This window comes from Coregonus lavaretus (assembly GCF_964263955.1).
Source record: "Coregonus lavaretus genome assembly, chromosome: 8".
Lineage (NCBI taxonomy): Eukaryota > Metazoa > Chordata > Actinopteri > Salmoniformes > Salmonidae > Coregonus > Coregonus lavaretus.
Window position 1 is genome coordinate 8,679,636 of NC_139995.1, and position 21,486 is coordinate 8,701,121.

General features: G+C 41.2%; 1 protein-coding gene across 1 annotated transcript in view; it reads left to right on the forward strand.

Annotated features, from left to right (window-relative positions):
- Window positions 1-21,486, forward strand: part of LOC311133586 (metabotropic glutamate receptor 4-like) — a gene marked incomplete at both ends in the record, with an annotated part of 268,734 nt that overhangs the window by 103,057 nt on the left and 144,191 nt on the right. Inside the window, one exon of the mRNA XM_084167102.1 lies at window positions 12,825-13,041. Coding sequence (XP_084023228.1) covers window positions 12,825-13,041 — 217 coding nt within the window. The remainder of the gene's footprint in view (window positions 1-12,824; window positions 13,042-21,486) is intronic.

Below are 21,486 nucleotides of genomic sequence, written 5' to 3' on the forward strand. Positions count from 1 at the left end.
ACCCCATAATGTCAAAATGGAATTATGTTTTTAGAAATCTTTAAAAGTTAATTAAAAATGAAAAGCTGAAATGCCTTGAGTCAATACATATACAACCCCTTTGTTATGGCAAGCCTAAATAAGTTCAGGAGTAAATATTTGCTTAACAAGTCACATAATAAGTTGCTTGGACTCACTCTGTGTGCAATAATAGTGTTTAACATGATCTTTGAATGACTTCATCATCTCTGTACCCCACACATAAAATTACCTGTAAGATCCCTCCGTCAAGCAGCAAATTTCAAACACAGATTCAACCACAAAGACCACAGAGTTTTTCCAATACATCACTAAGAAGGGCCCCATTGGTACATGGGTAAAAAGAAAAAAAGCAGACATTGAATATCTCTTTGAGCATGGTGAAGTTATTAATTACACTTTGGATGGTGTATCAATACACCCAGTCACTACAAAGATACAGGCGTTCGTCCGAACTCAGTTGCCGGAGAGGAAGGAAACCAATCAGGGATTTCATCATGAGGCCAATGGTGATTTTTAAAATATCGGAGAAAACTGAAGATGGATCAACTACATTGTAGTTACTCCACAAGACTAACCTAAATGACAGAGTGAAAAGAAGAAAGCTTGTACAGAATAAAAATATTCAAAAACATGTATTCTGTTTGCAGGAAGGCACTAAAGTAAAACTGAAAAAAATTTAGCAAAGAAATTAACTTTATGTCCTGAATGTAAAGCTTTATATTTGGAGCAAATCCAACACAACACATCACCGAGTACCACTCTCCATATTTTCAAACATGGTGGTGGCTGCATCATGTTATGGGTATGCTTGTCATTGACTAGAGAGTGTATTAGGATAAAAAGAAAAGGAATAGAGCTAAGCACAGGAAAAATCCTAGAGGAAAACCTGGTTCAGTGTGCTTTCCAACAGACACTGGAAGACAAATATACCTTTCAGCAGGACAATAATCTAAAACACCTGGCCAAATATACACTGGAGTTGCTTACAAAGACGACATTAAATGTTCCTGAGTGGCCTAGTTACAGTTTTGATTTAAATCGGCTTGTAAATCTGTGGCAAGATTTGAAAATGGCTGTCTAGCAATGATCCATTTTTTAAAGAATAATGTGCCACGTGAGACTTACCCAGAAAGACTCACAGCTGTAATTCTAACATGTATTGACTCAGGGGTGGGAATACTTATGTAAGTAAGATATTTCTGTATTTCATTTTCAATTAATTTGTAAACAATGTCTAAAAACATGTTTCCACTTTGTCATTATGGGGTAGTGTATGTAGATGGGTGAAAAAACAACAATGCTTTAATCCATTATGAATTCAGGCTGTAACACAACAAAATGTGGAATAAGTCAAGGGGTATGAATACTTTCTGAACTCACTGTAGGGCCTTGTGAGAGTGCATAGAGACAGTGCAAAAATATAAATAAAATACAAGGGTCAACTCAGATAATAGATAGCAAAATTGCTACACAGACTTACACTGAACAAAAATATAAACGCAACATGAGCTGAAATAAAAGATCACGGAAATTTTCCATACACAGAAAAAGCTTATTTCTCTCAAAAGTTGTGAACAATTTTGTTTACATTACTGTTTGTGAGCATTTCTCCTTTGTCAAGATAATCCATCCACCTGACAGGTGTGGCATATCAAGAAGCTGATTAAACAGCATGATCATCACACAGGTGCACCTTGTGGGCGAACGGTTTGCTGATGTCAACGTTGTGAACAGAGTGCCCCATGGTGGCGGTGGAGTTATGGTATGGGCAGGCATAAGCTACGGACAACGAAAACAATTGCATTTTATCTATGGCAATTTGAATGCACAGATATACTGTGACAAGATCCTGAGGCCCATTGTCATGCCATTCATCTGCCTTCATCATTTCATGTTTCAGCATGATAATGCACAGCCCCATGTTGCAAGGATCTGTACACAATTCCTTGAAGATGAAAATGTCCAGTTCTTCCATGGCCTGCAGACATGTCACCCATTGAGCATATTTAGGATGCTCTGGATCATTGTGTACGACAGCGTGTTCCAGTTCCCACCAATATCCAGCAACTTCGCAAAGCGATTGAAGAGGTGGTTCAACATTCCACAGGCCACAGTTAACAGCCTGATCAACTCTATGCAAAGGAGATGTGTCACGCTGCATGAGGCAAATGGTGGTCACACCAGATACTAACTGGTTTTCTGATCCACGCCCCTACCTTTTTTTTTCTTAAAGGTATCTAAAAAAGTATTTAGTCAGCCACCAATTGTGCAAGTTCTCCCACTGTCACGCCCTGGCTCTGGGGACTCATAATTGTTGAGCCAGGATGTGGATTTTCTATGTTTTGTTTGCTATGGTTTTTGTTCTAGATCGGTTAGATCTATGTTGGCCAGGGTGGTTCCCAATCAGAGGCAGCTGTAGCTAATTGTCTCTAATTGGGAAACATACTTAGGCAGCCTGTTTTCACTAGTCATTGTGAGATCTTGTTCCGTAAGGTTTTGTGTTGTAACCTAGGACTTCACGAATCGTTCGTTTGTTGTTTTGGTTCGTGTGTGTACACAATAAAGTATGTACGCTTATCACGCTGCGCCTTGGTCCGCTTCATCTGTCAGCGATTGTGACAGAAGATCCCACCACGACTGGATCAAGCAGCGTGAAGAGGAGAGAGGATGGACTTGGGAGGAGAGGAGAGAGAGTCTGGCGAGAGGCATGGAGGCCATGTTAACGGGGGAGAGACAAGCCCCAGACATTTTTAGGGGGGGCAGCAGGAGGCCGCGATAGAGCAGTTCAGCCGGTTAGCAGAGGAGGCCGCCAGGTTACGGGGGCTATTGGTCACGAGGGAGAAGGAGAGTGTGGAGGCACGGCGAGAGGAACTGGTTAGGCAGCAGAGGGAGCGGAGGTTTATGAGGAAACCCAGTCCCGCTCCTCGCACCAAGCAAGTGGTGTGTGTCACCAGTCCGGTCCGGCCCGTTCCTGATTCCCGCACAAGGCCAGTGGTGTGTGTTCCCAGTACGGTCAGGCCCGTTCCTGCTCCCCGCACTAAGCCTGTGGTGCGCGTCGCCAGCTCGGTCCGGCCTGTTCCTGCTCCCCGCACCAAGCCAATGGTGCGCGTCGTCAGACCGGTCCGGCCCGTTCCTGCTCCCCGCACCAAGCCAGTGGTGTGCGTCGTCAGCCCGGTCCGGCCCGTTCCTGCTCCCCGCACCAAGCCTGTGGTGCGCGTCGCCAGCCCGGTCCGGCCTGTTCCTGCTCCCCGCACCAAGCCAATGGTGCGCGTCGTCAGCCCGGTCCGGCCCATTCCTGCTAGTGGTGCGCGTCGCCAGCCCGGTCCGGAATGGGCCAAAATACCAGCAACAGTGTGTGAAAACCTTGTGAAGACTTACAGAAAACGTTTGACCTGTGTCATTGCCAACAAAGGGTATATAACAAAGCATTGAGAAACTTTTTTTATTGACAAAATACTTATTTTCCAGCATAATTTGCAAATAAATTCATAAAAAATCATACAATGTGATTTTCAGGAATTTTTTTTCTCATTTTGTCTGTCATAGTTGACGTGTACCTATGATGAAAATTACAGGCCTCTCTCATCTTTTTAAGTGGGAGAACTTGCACAATTGGTGGCTGACTAAATACTTTTTTCCCCCACTGTATCTGTATTCCCAATCATGTGAAATACATAGATATGGGCCTAATTAATGTAATTAAATTGACTGATTTCCTTATATTAACTGTAAAATATTTGAAATTGTTGCATGTTGCGTTTAGATTTTTGTTCAGTGCAGTTAGTTTTTAAGATGTTCAGGAGGCTGTTGGTGTTAGACTTGATGTACCCGTGCCGCTTGCAGTGCGGAAGCAGAGAGAACAATCTATGGCTTGGGTGGCTGAAGTCTAACGATTTTCCGTGCTTTCCTTTCACACTGCCTGGTATAGAGGTCCTGGATGACAGGGAGAGGTTGTTGTTCCGGCACCACACTGCCAGGTCACTGACCTCCTCTCTGTAGGCTGTCTCATCATCGCCGGTGATCAGGCCTACCACCGTTGTGTCGTCAGCAAACTTGATGATGGTGTTGGAGTCGTGCTTGGCCACGCAGTCGTGGGTGAACAGGGAGTACAGGAGGGGACTAAGCACACACCCATGCAGGGGCCCCATGGGGTCGGCCCATCAGGAATTCCAGGATCCAGTTGCAGAGGGAGTTGTTCAGTTCCAGGGTCCTAAGCTTGGAGGGGACAATGGTGTTGAACGCTGAGCTTTAGTCAATGAACTGCATTCTCACATAGGTATTCCTCTCACTTTAGCCATAAACCTGGTTGCCTCTGCCAGGAGTCTGATACTTGGCTGCAAGTGGATCTTCCATCAAGACAATAACCCCAAGCACGCATCAAAATCCACAAAGAAATGGTTAATTGGCCATCTCAGTCCATTTTTATTAGCTGCCCCTCACCTCCACTGGATGCCAGATAAAAGGGGATTTTCAGACTAATGGGTAAATGTGAAAGCACCACAAATAGAATGATGCTGCACTTAGCAATAAGTGCAAAGGCATGCCTACTTAAAGTGTGAATGACTCTGATTCGATCTCATTAAATCTAAGGACATTTACACATTTTATAAATAAATGTCTTTATGGCATAGGGCCATATTTGAATTGTAAATTAGACATTTGAGAATGGGACATCAGTTTGATATCCAGATGGCAGAGAAGGTCCAGATGGAATAGCTAAAGCCCTCTCCCCAAATACGTGCATTAGTCTGTAGTCTAATCTATATTATTGTAGCAAAAATCATTTGTGAGACAATAAATTCTAATGAAGTGTCAAGATTGTCTTGTAAATTCAGTGTAATTCAACAAAAACAAAGCACAGGGGAGAGTCCTTGCAAGGTAATTGCTCTTTGTATCAGATAATAAACACTAGTGTTGAACAAGTTATTTGGTTTATTATTGGCAGAGTGATTCATTAGTCGCTAATTGACAAAGTGAGTTTCACCTCAGCTGATGAGCAGTTCTCTAACATACCCATGTATTACAACAGGAGGGATAGGAAATAAACACTCAGCAAACACATTGCACACATTCTCGAAATACAGCATGTGATGAATAACATTTATTTAAAGAACTTAATTCACACTGGTTATTGATGCATGGCTTTTTGTGTCCAATAAATTGTAATGTTTTCATTAACAGATTAATAAGGCTGAAATGCTTCTTCTTACAGAGATCTATTTCTGGAGGTGTTCTTTAGTAGCTGTAAGGTCACAGTAATAATACCACTTGGAAGTGAATACGTATCCACTGTGCATATGTTTGATTTCACACTTTGTGTGTGAAGTGACGTCAGAGTGTTTAGCCAGATTGATAAAAAGACAGTAAAAAAAAAACACATGATGTTTTAGTCACTCAATAATAACTAATAAAGCCGGCAGTGGACCATTTTGTGGTGCTGAAACGTCAAGTTGCAACCACAGTGCAATCAATAGGAGGTGAACAGCGCCTAGTGCTGAAAATTTACAAGTGTTGCACAGCAACAGATGGAGCAAACCTACACCAGTTTCAGGTAGCCTTCCACAGGCTTCCCACAATAAGTTGGGTGAATTTTGGCCCATTCCTCCTGACAGAGCTGGTGTAACTGAGTCAGGTTTGTAGGCCTCCTTGCTCGCACACGCTTTTTCAGTTCTGCCCACAAATATTCTATAGGATTGAGGTCAGGGCTTTGTGATGGCCACTCCAATACCTTTACTTTGTTGTCCTTAAGCCATTTTGGCACAACTTTGGAAGTATGCTTGGGTTCATTGTCCATTTGGAAGAACCATTTGCGACCAAGCTTTAACTTCCTGACTGATGTCTTGAGATGTTGCTTCAATATATCCACATAATTTTCCTTCCTCATGATGCCATCTATTTTGTGAAGTGCACCAGTCCCTCCTGCAGCAAAGCACCCCCACAGCATGAGGCTGCCACCCCCTGTGCTTCACGGTTGGGATGGTGTTCTTCGGCTTGCAAGCAGCCCCCTTTTTCCTACAAACATAACGATGGTCATTATGGCCAAACAGTTCTATTTCTGTTTCATCAGACCAGAGGACATTTCTCCAAAAAGTACGATCTTTGTCCCCATGTGCAGTTGCAAACCGTATTTTGGCCTTTTTATGGCGGTTTGGAGCAGTGGCTTCTTCCTTGCTGAGCGGCCTTTCAGGTTATGTCGATATAGGACTCGTTTTACTGTGGATATAAATACTTTTGTACCTGTTTCCTCCAGCATCTTCACAAGGTCCTTTGCTGTTGTTCTGGGATTGATTTGCACTTTTCTCACCAAAGTACGTTCATCTCTAGGAGACAGAACACGTCTCCTTCCTGAGCGATATGATGGCTGCATGATCCCATGGTGTTTATACTTGCGTACTATTGTTTGTACAGATGAACGCGGTACCTTCAGGCATTTGGAAATTGCTCCCAAGGATGAACCAGACTTGTGGAGGTCTACCATTTTTTTCTGAGGTCTTGACTGATTTCTTTTGATTTTCCCATGATGTCAAGCAAAAAGGCACTGAGTTTGAAGGTAGGCCTTGAAATACATCCCCAGGTACACCTCCAATTGACTCAAATGATGTCAATTAGCCTATCAGAAGCTTCTAAAGCCATGACATCATTTTCTGGAATTTTCCAAGCTGTTTAAAGGCACAGTCAACTTAGAGTATGTAAACATCTGACCCACTGGAATTGTGATACAGTGAATTATAAGTGAAATAATCTGTCTGTAAACAATTGTTGGAAAAATTACTTGTGTCATGCACAAAGTAGATGTCCTAACCGACTTGCCAAAACTATAGTTTGTGTGACTTCAAGTTTTAATGACTTCAACTCAAGTGTATGTAAACTTCTGACTTCAACTGCAAGTGGGATTTTTTTTTATTAGGCCTATTTACAAATTGCAACTGGCCAAAACTGTAACATCTTACATAAAAAAATGATTTAAAGAAAAAAAGGCGATGTCTGTATCGGGATAGCCTGCTCTTGTAACGACAGAATGAACAGAAATTACTGTCAGCTTGAGACCTACATATCCCTGGATAAGCACTCACAATAATGTTAGTATTTACTAATTACAGTCATATAGGCCAAGTTACTTACTCAATGGGAAAAGTTCCCCTCGGACACGATCTTGTGGATGTTGCGTGAAATGGATGTGATTTTGATGCGCAGGCAGTCCTCGATGGACTTACGTGAAAGCCAGTTCCTGTCGTGAGTCTATACTACGTTCATAGAGGAAAATGAGGACTCGCAGGTGTAAGTCGATCCAAACATTGTTAGTACATAAAATGCAAGTTTCTTTATTGTGCTGTATTCCTCTGAGCATGCCACCCAAAACGCACACAAGGACTCAGCACTCCTGAGTGCATCCCTGAGATGGCTCGATGTCTGGAATTCAATCAGCTCAGTTTGAATTGCGGCCTCATCCAGTGAGGGTATCGTTTTCTTAGCAAGGGAGGATAATTCTCCACCTGGGCGGACTGTGAGAGGATCACGTGCAAACACAGTGATGTCCTTGGGCATTGTGTAGTCTTCACATCTGGTGGAGAAGTTGTCTGGTCCCTCTGCCTGTCGTTCTTCAGTGTTCAAATCGAACAACTCAAGCTTCCTAGTAAAGGCCTCAAAATGTTCCACCATGTCCACAACTGTTTTCCCTCTTCCTTGTAACTGGAGATTTAACCCGTTTAAGTGACAGAATTCTAAAATTGATTAAATATTTGTTTTCCCTCAGCAATTTCCCCATAATGACAAAGCGAAAACAGGTTTTTAGAAATGTTTGCAAATGTATTAAAAATAAAAAACAGAAATACCTTATTTACATAAGTATTCCGACATGATTCCACATGTGTTAATTCATAGTTGATGTCTTCACTATTATTCTACAATGTAAAAATAAAGAAAAACCCTTGAATGAGTAGGTGTCCAAACTTTTGACTGGTAGTGTAGGTATTCAGACCCTTTTCTATGACACTCTAAATTGAGCTCAGGTGCATCCTGTTTCCATTGATCATCCTTGAGATGTTTCTACAACTTGATTGGAGTCCACCTGTGGTAAATTCAATTGATTGTACATGATTTGGAAAGGCACACACCTGTCTATATAAGGTCCTACAGTTGACAGTGCATGTCAGAGCAAAAACCAAGCCATGAGGTCGAAGGAATTGTCCATAGAGCTCTGAGACAGGATTGTGTCATTTTTGCAGCATTGAAGGTCCCCAAGAACACAATTGCCTCCATCGTTCTTAAATGGAAGAAGTTTGGAACCACCAAGACTCTTCCTAGAGCTGGCCGCCCGGCCAAACTGAGCAATCGGGGGAGAAGGGCCTTGGTCAGAGAGGTGACCAAGAACCCGATGGTCACTGACAGAGCTCTAGAGTTCCTCTGTGGAGATGTGAGAACCTTCCAGAAGGACAACCATCTCTGCAGCAGTCCACCAATCAGGCCTTTATGGTAGAGTGGCTAGATGGAAGCCACTCCTCAGTAAAAGGCACATGACAGCCCTCTTGGAGTTTGGCAAAAGGCACCTAAAGACACTCAGACCATGATAAACAAGATTCTCTGGTCTGATGAAAACAAGATTCTCTGGTCTGTTGAAACCAAGATTGAACTCTTTGGCCTGAATGCCAAGCGTCACATCTGGAGGAAAACTGGCACCATCCCTACAGTGAAGCATGGTGGTGGCAGTATCATGCTGTGGTGATGTTTGTCAGTAGCAGGGACTGGGAGACTAGTCAGGATCGAGGCAAAGATGAACGGATCAAAGTAGAGAGATCCTTGATGAAAACCTGCTCCAGAGTGCTCAGGACCTCAGACTGGGGCGAAGGTTCACCTTCCAACAGGACAACGACCCTAAGCACACAGCCAGGACAACACAGGAGTGGCTTCGGGACAAGTCTCTGAATGTGGTGGCAGTATCATGCTGTGGTGATGTTTTTCAGTGGCAGGGACTGGGAGACTAGTCAGGATCGAGGCAAAGATGAACGGATCAAAGTAGAGAGATCCTTGATGAAAACCTGTGTAGTGTATTAAGATTATGACTTTGATAAGGTTTTAAGTGGAACCTGAGAGGATGTTTATTTAGAAGAAAGGGAGCCGTTTTTAGGGTGACGCCCCATAGAAGACAGGGGATTGGACAGTAGAGGGAGCCACCCATATTTTGGGGAATATTAAAAATACTGGGTTTGAACAAAGAACGTTAGAGCGGCCATTGCAATTTGGGAAACACTGCTCTCCGGGTGATCTAGACTTCTGTACACTTATGCTGAAATCTTGTGATATGAATAAAACTTATGATCAAAGTTCAGTATAAGCGGACTCCTTTGTTACAGCATTATTAGCAACATTGACTCGACACTACACCTGCTCCAGAGTGCTCAGGACCTCAGACTGGGGCGAAGGTTCACCTTCCAACAGGACAACGACCCTAAGCACACAGCCAAGACAACGCAGGAGTGGCTTCGGGACAAGTCTCTGAATGTCCTTGAGTGGCCCAGCCAGAGCCTGAACTTGAACCTGATCAAACATCTCTGGAGAGACCTGAAAATAACTGTGCAGTAACGCTCCCCATCCAACCTGACAGCGCTTGAGAGGATCTGCAGAGAAGAATGGGAGAAACTCCCCAAATACAGGTGTGCCAAGCTTGTAGTGTCATACCCAATAAGACACGAGGCTGTAATCACTGCCAAAGGTGCTTCAACAAAGTACTGAGTAAAGGGTCTGAATACTTATGTAAATGTGATATTTCAGTTTATTTCTATTTGTTTATTATTAAACATTTCTAAAAAACAGTTTTTGGGGTATTGTGTGTAGATTGATGAGGGAAATAAACATTGTTTTAAATTTTTTAGAATAAGGCTGTGACGTAACAAAATGTGGAAAAAGTCAAGGGGTCTTAATACTTTCCGAAGGCATTGTATCTCTCTGTACATTCTTCCCTGAAACCATGATTTTCATTAGCCACCTTTCTTTTGATACTTTTTGAGAGCTACATTTTCTCTTGCTAACAAGCTAATTGTTCTGAAAAAATGTTGAATTTAAAAACAATAGGTTACCTAAAGTAGGCTACGTAGACCTGTTTTTCCCCACCAATCAATGCACATAGAAATAGACAAAAATAATAATTGAATAGAGACATGGTGATTTTATGAGCGTAATGAGATCTACATTATTATGTTATTGCCACTGAGTTTATTATGTACTAATCAGATGTGTTAAAAATGTTGTTTAATCTGTAGTGTAGGCCAATTAATTGTGCTAATATTATATACTAATTATGTTCTGGCCCGCCGACTATTAGCTGAGAAAATATTTGGCCCAAGGCCAAACCTAGTTGATGAACCCAGGTCTAATGCTTCAGAATGCGAAGATTTTGCAGGAATGGCACCCAAGGAAAAGACGGTTAATAGTAATTCACAATAATCACCCTTTCAAATCTGTTTCCAGTTTTACACTAGCAGCCATTACATTTGTATCCCATGTTAAAAAATATGTGGGATACAACTTTAGGATAAATATTGATGCATTGATGCCATAGCCTTAACACTGACACACCCCATCAACTCCCTGTGGTCACAGTTCAAAGACCCCATCAACTCAATACCTACTTGGCCTATACAGACACATCTTGGCTTATTTGGGAGGGATTACAACACTTTTAAATGTTTTGAGCATCTCAAATTAGCTATTCCTGACTAGAGAATTTGACGTAGCTAAGTGTTTTTAAATGTTACATTTAAATGTTCAATGTTATGTCTATGTCCTCTTTCGTTGACCTAGTCTTGTTAAATGTTTTTAGAATGTACATTTTCATATCACAGTCCCTGCAAGGCAATCTCACTGCCATTAACGTGAAGGCATTTTAAGTGTATTAAAACCTGCTTTGCCTTAATTTTGTAGGTGTACTCTATAGACAATTATATGTGGATTATATGGATACAGATGCATTTCTTAGAGAGAGATTTCTTAGAATATGAATTACTCTTATCTAATTTAGCTGGTATAATTTGTGACCATTAGCAATCTTGCTTTACTATATTGTATGAAAATGTATGCACTCACTAACTGTAAGTCACTCTGGATAAGAGTGTCTGCTAAATGACTAAAATGTCAAATGTATGTTGGTAAGACATAATGGAAAGTAACAAACAGTAGGCTTATACTGCCGATCAGGACATTGGCATCCTCCGGTCTGTGGAAGAAAAGCGGTTTCATCCACTAATTAGCTGTCCTCCTTTAATTACAACAACATCACGGGCAGTCAACCCCCTATCGCAAGGTTAATACCAACCAACAAAGCATTAGAAACATTTAAAATTGATCCCTGTTCTTGGGGCTGGAACTAACTATACTCGGCACCTTACAGACACCATGAAATTCAGCTGAGAATACTGCTGGCACCCTATGTAACAATTCTGGGTCTGCTCATACAATTATTGTGTACTGTGTGAAACATTTCCCTTTCCCTTGTTTTTTGGTGAACACTTTATTGATGCTAACTACTGCAGTAGCAGTGCAGTTTTTCAACTATCAACTCTACTTCCTGAGTCTACCCACATACAGTACAGTACAGTACTGTGGGTTACACAGGTCTATTATTGTATACTTCATTGCAAGACCACTACTACATCAGAGAAATAGGGCCAAAGCATCTTTTGGGTCGTGCTGGAGCACTTCAGGGACTTCGGCCTCTAACCGGTCTCTTTGGATACTTTTCAAACTCAGCTATGGCTTGAGTGTACTCAAGCAGGACTGGTTGTGGTGTGTGACGGCCAACACCATCAACCTACTGTTGCTACTACTGAAACATGTAGGCCTCAGTTCACTTTAGATAAAGAACAGTAACATCCACTGACCAGGACCATAGCTAAATTACAGCTAAGTGTTGTCTGATGCACAGATTGCAAGTGGAGAGCCGTGTTAGGCTTGTAATGGGTGTAATTAGTGCTGAACTGGTGTCATAACAAATTGTCTAATTGTTTTTAAAAAGTGTGGTAGGGAAATGATGTGTAAAAAAATCATGATTTAAATGAAAAGTTGTTGTTTGTAGAACTCCAATAACAGTGGTTTGACTAAAATGACAAGACATTGTGTTTCCAGAATGGCCCATAGGGCAGGAGCCTATCTTCTGTTTCTGTAGCGTGAGGAATGTACCAGGACACCCCCTTTTTAGAGTCTTTGGTATGACTCGACCGGGGATCGAAACCCCCAACCTTCTAATCTCAGGGTGGCCACTAACGACGAGGCCACTGAACTAACAATGCTAGTCATTTTAGAATTCATCTTCCACTCAACATTGGTAAAACATGACAAGGATCCAGAGAGGACATGGTGCCAACAGATAGGGAGACACAATCCTGAGTCGGTGTCTCAGTCCAATGGCTGCCCAGATAGGTTTGGTATGGGTCTGTGGTGGGTGTTTACTTGGCAGCAGGATAGCAATGGGTCAGATTGAGTGTGCCTCTGAGCTTGCTGCCCATGATAATGAACCACCTAGCTGTGGATGAGATGGAAAGCTGGATCCAGCGGGAAATCAGAGATGTTTTTAGTATCAGGGTTCCCTTCCCATAGTGTCACACCCACAAAAATAGGACGGTAAGTCATCAATTCTTGCACACACTTTATCAAACCCCCCCCCCCCCCCCCCCCGTTGTCTAAAGGAGACCCCTGCAGTATGTTTGCTGTTCCGCTCTCCCTCCGTCCCCACCCCCTTCTTCCTCCTATGACTTATTTGCCTCTTTTCCATCTTAACTCATCCCTTCTTCCCTCTCTCCCTCTCTCCTCAGATCCCCCAGGTGAGTTATGCCTCCACGGCCCCGGAGCTGAGCGACAACACACGTTATGACTTTTTCTCGCGCGTAGTGCCCCCAGACACCTACCAGGCACAGGCCATGGTGGATATTGTCAAGGCCATGCGCTGGAACTTCATCTCCACTGTGGCGTCGGAGGGGAATTATGGAGAGAGCGGCGTGGATGCCTTCATACAGAAGTCTCGAGAGGACGGTGAGTGGGTTCTCTGTGCTTTTGTTTAGTTAATTCATCATTCCTCTTGCCATATAAACTGAAGATCACTCAATAGAAGATGGCCCCTAGTGGTACAACTGACCTATTTTCTGTGGGTTTGTCTTCTGTACGTATAAATCCATATAAATTCCACCCAAAACAACAATTTGCACCAATACATTAACAGATCAAGGATAGTACAGTAGTGGTTCTCACAAACATTTGAATGTGTGTGGAATACTAACTTCAGATATGGAATATACACTATCTATTCACAAAGTATTTGGACACCACTTCAAATTAGTGGATTCGGCTATTTCAGCCACACCCGTTGCTAACAGGTGTATAAAATCAAACACACAGCCTTGCAATCTCCATGGGAAACATTGGCAGTAGAATGGTCTTACTGAATAGCTCAGTGACTTTCAACATGGCACCGTCATAGCATGCCACCAAGTCAGTTCGTCAAATTTCTGCCCCGCTAGAGCTGCCCCGGTCAACTGTAAGTGCTGTTATTGTGAAGTGGAAACGTCTAGGAGCAACAACAGCTCAGCCGCGAAGTGGTAGGCCAAACAAGCTCACTACCAAGTTCCAAACTACATCTGGAAGCAACGTCAGCACAATAACTGTTCATCAGGAACTTCATGAAATGGGTTTCATGGCCGAGCAGCCGCACACAAGCCTAAGATCACCATGCGCAATGCCAAGCGTTGGCTGGAGTGGTGCAAAGCTCGCCGCCATTGGAATCTGGAGTGATGAATCACGCTTCACCATCTGTAAGTCTGACGAATGAATCTGGGTTTGGCGGATGCCAGGAGAACGCTACCTGCAATGCATAGTGCCAACTGTAAAGTTTGGTGGAGGAGGAATAATGGTCTGGAGCTAGGCCCCTTAGTTCCAGTGAAGGGAAATCTTAACGCTACAGCATACAATGACATTCTAGATGATTCTGTGCTTCCAACTTTGTGGCAACAGTTTGGGGAAGGCCCTTTCCTGTCTCAGCATGACAATGCCCCCGTGCACAAAACATGGTTTGTCGAGATCGGTGTGTAAGAACTTGACAGGCCTGCACAGAGCCCTGACATCAATCCCATCGAACACCTTTGGGACGAATTGGAACGGCGACTGTGAGCCAAGCCTAATTGCCCAACATCAGTGCCCGACCTCACTAATGCTCTTGTGGCTGAATGGAAGCAAGTCCCCACAGTGATGTTCCAACATCTAGTGGAATGCCTTCCCAGAAGAGTGGAGGCTATTATAGCAGCAAAGAGGGGACCTACTCCATATTAATGCCCATGATTTTGGAATGAGATGTTCGATGAGCAGGTGTCCACATACTTCTGGTCGTGTATTGTATCATAACTTTAACACTGTATCGCAGTGCTAGCTGTGCCACTAGAGATCCTGGTTCGAATCCAGGCTCTGTTGTAGCCGGCCGCGACCGGGAGACCCATGGGGCGGCGCACAATTGGCCCAGCGTCGTCCAGGATAAGGGAGGGAATGGCCGACAGGGATGTAGCTCAGTTGGTAGAGCATGGCGTTTGCAACGCCAGGGTTGTGGGTTCGTTTCCCACGGGGGGCCAGTATGTAAAATAAAAAATATAAAAATAACTAACTGTAAGTCGCTCTGGATAAGATTGTCTGCTAAATGACTAAAATGTTTTAAAAAATGTCCAGTGCCTTCAGAAAGTATTCATACGCCTTGACTTATTCCACATTTTGTCTTACAGCCTGAATTCAAATTGGATTAATAAGAAATAAAAATTAAATCACCCATCTACACACTATATGCCATAATGATGAAGTGAAAACATGTTTTTAGAAATTGTTGCAAATTTATTGAGAATGAAATACAGAAATATCTAATTTGCATAAGTATTCACACCCCTGAGTCAATAAATGTTAGAATCACATTTGGCAGCGATTACAGCTCTGAGTCTTTCTGGGTAAGTCTCTAAGAGCTTTGCACAACTGGATTGTACAATATTTGCACATTATTCTTAAAGAAATTCTTCAAGCTCCAGTGTATATTTTGCCTTGTGTTTTAGGTTATTGTCCTGCTAAAAGGTGAATTTGTCTCCCCAGTGTATGTTGGAAAACAGACTGAACCAGGTTTCCCTCTAGGATTCTGCCTGTGCTTAGCTCTATTCCGTTTCTTTTTATCCTAAACAAATCTCTAGTCCTTGCCGATGACAAGCATACTATGATGCAGCCACCACCATGTTTGAAAATATAAAGAGTGGTACTTAGTGATGTGTTGTGTTGGATTTGCCCCAAACATAACGCTTAGTATTCAGGACATCAAGTTAATTTCTTAGCCATTTTTTTTGCAGTTTTACTTCAGTGCCTTATTGCAAACAGGATGCATGTTTTGGAATATTTTTTATTCTGTACAGGCTTCCTTCTTTTCACTCTGTCATTTAGGTTAGTATTGTGGAGTAACTACAATGTTGATGATCAATCTTCAGTTTTCTTCTATCACAGCCATTTAATGTCACCATCGGACTTACGGTGAAATCCCTGAGTGGTTTCCTTCCTCTCCGGCAACTGAGTTAGGAAGAACTATCTTTGTAGCGACTGGGTGTATTGATACACCATCCAAAATGTAATTAATAACTTCACCACGCTCAAAGGGATATTCAATGTCTGCTTTTTGAATTTTTACCCATCTTCTAATAGGTGACCTTTTTTGCAAAGAATTCGAAAACCTCCCTGGTCTTTTTGGTTGAATCTGTGTTTGAAATTCACTGCTCAACTGAGGCACCTTACAGATAATTGTATGTGTGGGGTACAGAGATTAGGTAATCATTCAAAAATCATGTTAAACACTATTATTGCACACAGAGTGAGTCCATGCAACTTACTATGTGACTTGTTAAGCAAATTCTTACTCCTGAACTTATTTAGGCTTGCCATAACAAAGGGGTTGAATACTTATTGACTCAAGACATTTCAGCTTTTCATTTTTAATTAATTTTACACATTTCTAAAAACATAATTCCACTTTGACATTAAGGTGTATTGTGTGTAGGCCAGTGACACAACATTTACATTTCATCCATTTTAAATTCAGGCTGTAACACAACATGTGGAAAAAGTCAAAGGGTGTGAATACTTTCTGAAGGCATTGTATATCTTCGGCTACCGGGGGATTTGCTGAATATCAAGTGAACAATAAAACTGTCCAGAGAGATAAATCTGTTGCATAGTAGGAATGTGGCCTCAATATATAAATTAATACTATAAGTCTGTAATAATTGATGGTCCACTTATGGCCTCAAGTGGATTTTGAATGCATTGTGACTACATTGAGCTCTGAAGTTGGTGTGTCATGTTTATTAGTAGAATGAGGCTATACAGTATTTTGAGAAACCCTTCCTTGTACTCAGAAATTCTGAGCATGAGCATGATGCTGTCTGGTTCACTACTCTTTACAACACCATCTTTTTCTTTTTAGAGGAGCTTAGGTGTCAAGTGCCCTGTCACCTCCATCTTATACAACTGCCTAACAGCAGCTACCTGTTTTTTCCTCATCTTTTTATCAATATGTGACTGCAAAAGAACAAAGTGATTTTTGTGGTTAAGTGTTCAAGTCAATCACCTCAGCCTCAGTGTATGATGAACTATTCCACACCTCTAATTCCATTGCTATTAAAAACAGTGCCGTAAAACATCAACTCCATCAGATTTTTGTCTAACGTCAACTCGGTCAGAGTGCTGAAAGATCTGATAGAATGATTTTGTTTTATTGGGGATTTTCAAATGAATAATTTTCCGTATTTTACAAATGTTTCTTTGGAAGTTTTATTTTCAGAGGGCAAAAATATGTCTGCTTTGAGTATCTGTTGTCAACTCAGTCAGTGGCTTGTCAACTCCGTCAGTAGCTAGGTTTCCATCCAATTGGGACAGATTTTCATGTGAATATTAAAAAATAAGCATAAAAACAATGATGCACATTTTCCCACCAGAGATGTGTTTCCATCAAATTCACTTGGTGCAGATACAAGTCTGTGCATGATGATGTACTGCACATAAAAATACCTTTTGTGGTTAAATTCCCATGTACCGAATAAAAAATAGAGGTTAAATGGGTTTCCATCGCATTTTCAAATCTACAGAAAAACAAGCCAATCTAGAAAAACATGCCAAAATCCTAACGGAATTAGCCCTGGATCATTTACTAGTGCTAGCTCTGACTTTGCACCTAAACCCACTTTACATTTGGTCATAGTTCTTCCCTCACAGTCATCAAGGAATTCAGATTTAGTGGTGTGCTTATTGACAAAAATTGCAATGCATTACACAATCTGTCATTATACAATGGGTGGGTTAATCCTGGATGCTGATTGGTTAAAACCACATTCCAGCCGGTGTCTATTCCACAAGTTACCACTGGCTAAAGCTATGATGTTGAAATGCCTATTTATCGGTTCCATCTCACTGCACAATCCACTGTCTCATCAGCCCAGCCAGGCAATTTATAAACTTGATCTCCACTATAAAAAGATTCTAGACATGATCTCCCATTTCTTTTAGACTAACATTTATATCTCAACAGCGGAGATTTGTATAAACCTTGCTGTCTGTCTCTCCGACATTTGCAACATTGTTTCACTATTGAAATTCAATCTCCAGCTGTCCTATAGTAATGAACATTGTTTCAATATTGAAATTCGATCTCCAGCTGTCCCATAGTAATGAACGTGTCGGGAGTCGGGATGAGACAGACAGGCAGACAGCTTTTCTCAGCCAGTCGAAATCATGAAATCAGCTGGCATAATTTTTATGGATATATACAAAGAAATGTCAATAGAAACAGGTAAAACAAAACAAAATGCAGCTAGTTTGCTGTCTTTTCAGCTTCAGTTTGAAGTGATTGTGTTAGCTGTGTTGTTGGCTAGCTCCTCTGAACAACAGTGTCCTGACGAGAGAGCACATTTTCTATGCCAGGTGAAATCGCACATCATTAGCTCATTGTTATGGATGTATCCAAATAAATGTCACTAGAAAACAGCTTAAACAAACGCAAATGCAGCTACTTTGCTGTTATTCTGGCTGCACTGTTTGATGTGACTGTAAATTAGCCGTAGTTGGCTAGCTAGCAAGCAAGGGATAAGAACGTTGCCAGCCAGTATGGCAATGGATCATTTAGAACAAACGACTGGATCGTGTCCATAGATACAGAACAAAAATACTTAACGACTGGGTTGCGTCTCTGGCAACCGAACCGATAGAACGAATGACCAGCCGGCTTTGGTAGCAACCTTAGATTTGTGTCGGGACCATATCTCGTGGAAGGATGAAATAGTATTAATAAATTGATCTTTAAAAAATATATATACAGTATATGTTAGTCATTATTTTAATATGTTGGTAACCCGTTGTATTAAAGTGATAATGCCCTCGAAGCCGGTGTTTGGAGGATATATTTGCACGGATTGCCGGCCCTCGACTTCGTCGAAACAGCAGGAGATATAATCAATAAACTAGGTTTAATTCAAGGAGAGGTAACAAGGGAACAGAAAATCAGTAAAAGATAAATTGGTGTGTCCTAACACATTAGGCATTTCAGTACACCACAACCAGGTGATTATAAGTGTAAGGTAAATTATGCCAAAAGGTATATTATGTTATTATATTATCATATTTAGGTAATAATAAATCATAATACATTGCATATGCATGTACAAAGTGCTTTTCTAGAACCCAAAGTAGACGCTATACAATAATGCAGCATTAAGGTAATGGGTTTTACATACTGTAGGTTCATCATGTTCCAGATGATTTTACAGTAACAATACATTTCACTATGACTAGCTGTCACACTACAACGGTACAATGTTGTTCTCTGTGCAAAGAATTGCTGCGAAATTATAGGGTTGTGTCAAGACTATTGAGCAAAATGATTGATTAGGGTTTTGTGTTGGAATCCCTTGGCCATCTATCTCAGTCAAGCAAGCCTCAAATTTAGTTCATACAAGCTGGCCTGGTTAGCATAATCAGGTTAAGTTGTGTAGACATTGTTCTGCTCAACATACACATAAACAAATAGGGATGTCTGCACCTATTGCAATACAGATGGCACATTAAAAGCTACAAACAAAACAAAATACAAAATAATCTCCTGAGCGAAAAAGTGACTCAGATAGTGGTCAATTTAAGATCCCTATCTCGTTCCCTCCCCAGTACTCCACTCCTGGAGTTTCTCCAAGTCAGTCCAGTGAGTATCCAATTAACTTATTTGTACTTGGCTGAGTAAGCAGAACGGTAATTAAATGTAGGTGACCTTGGGGTGTCCTGGGGCCGTTGCATACATTTCACACTAAATATCTGCGTGCACCATTTCAGAAAATAATAGTACGTCTAAAAATATTGCTTAATAAAATCAGGCCCGTCCTAAAACTGCGTGCGTGAATGAGCATTATAACTCTGCCTGGAAAATGACCTCCATTCGCCTTTTATGGTGACAATAACACCCTTTATTTGCTTTATTTGGAACTATTGGAATTGGGCAAGTTTCTAAAAGAAAGAGCAATGGCACATTTGATCAAATGTTTCTGGAGGTGATTGTCACGCCCTGGCTCTAGGGACTATTTTATGTTGAGCCAGGGTGTGTAGAGTCTATGTTTTGTGTTCATTGTTTCAGTTTTTAGTTAATCTGTTTCTATGTTGGCCGGGGTGGTTCTCAATCAGAGGCAACGTGAATCAGCTGTTGCTTGTTGTCTCTGATTGGGAACCATACTTAGGCAGCCGTTTGGGCATTTGTGTTTGTGGGATCTTGTTCCGTAAGGTTTGTGTATTTACCTAGGACTTCACGTATCGTTTATTGTTTTTGTTCGTGTTGTACATTCAATAAAAGTATGTACGCCTATCACGCGGCGCCTTGGTCCGCTTCATCATGTGTCAACGATCGTGACAGTGATGGCAGAATGTTTTAATCTTGCAGTAACTTATTTGGCTGTGACAGTTTCTGAAAGAAAAAACTATGGCAAATTGTTTTGGACCTGTCAGCAGAACGTTTGAATTCAACATGTTTTGCGTTGACTTTTTCCCCAACCTAAATATGCTGGGCTGCCCGCGAATGCTGTAACATTATCTAGGCTAACAATTTTATGTTGTTTTTACTGTAGTAACATACATAGCCTGTTCACCTGTTAAATTAATACGTGTAGCCTATTATAACCACACGGCGTATGGGATCGCATAGGCCTAAAGGAAAACTTTAAATACATAAAAAATGTGGGGTCTGAAATTGACACCCTTGATAAAAGATTAGCAAAAATGACTGTATAAAATAAATAATTCAAATACTCAGCTATATTGTATGCTCCCAAAACATTAGTAAATGTTATTATTTTATACTAATACAATTGCTCAGAGAAAGAGATTTTGTTTAACAAGTAATATATATAAATATTTTTTTAAAGGTAGGGGTTAAAATTATTGACACCCCTGTTTTCAATATCTCACCTATTTTATTTTTTTCATTTAGCAGACGCTCTTATCCTGAGCATCTTACAGGAGCAATTAGGGTTAAGTGCCTTGCTCAAGGGCACATCGACAGATTTTGCAAAATATTTGTTCTTGGGGTTATTGTATTGCTGAAAGATCCACTTGTGGACAAGTTTCAGCCTCCGGGCAGAGGCAACCAGGTTTTTGGCTAAAATATCCTGATATAGGTAAAGTTCATGATGCCATTGACCTTAACAAGGGCCCCAGGACCAGTGGAAGCAAAAAAGTCCCATAACATCAAAGATCCACCACCATATTTTACAGTAGTTATGGGGTTATTTTGTACTCATGCATTCTCATTTCAACGCCAAACCCACCACTGGTGTGCGTGGCCATAGTGCTCTATTTATATGAGCTTCTTGCATTGCTACTTTGGAAATCAAGGCCAGAAAAGGTGAGGAATTTATTCTGCAATGGTTATGAAAATAAAATGTATAGGAAATAGATTCCTAAGTTATTTTAGATTCCAAAATAAAACACAGATTTCCTCTCTTCTCACTAACGGCAATGGCTCCTTTAAACATAAAAAAATGTCAGTGTTCGGACAGTGTTCTCTTAATAATATTACTTTTTGTGGTAACAAGTCATATAACAGAGTACTGTTCCAATTTTAGTAATAATATTACAATTACTGATCAATGATAGGTTACTTTTGATTGATCTTCAAAGTAGTAGGCATGTTGTGTAAATCAAATGATACAAACCCCCAAAAAATCCATTTTAATTCCATGTTGTAAGGTAACAAAATAAGAAAAATGCCAAGGGGGGTGAATACTTTCGCAAGCCATTGTAATAGCTTGTTTTTGCAGTTCTCCAAATATCATTTTAGAGTTTTTAAAAAATTGTATAGAAATCCACCCCCCCCACACACACACATATATACATTGTTTTATCCGCCCCTAAAACCCTCACAAACTTCTACAGATGCACCAT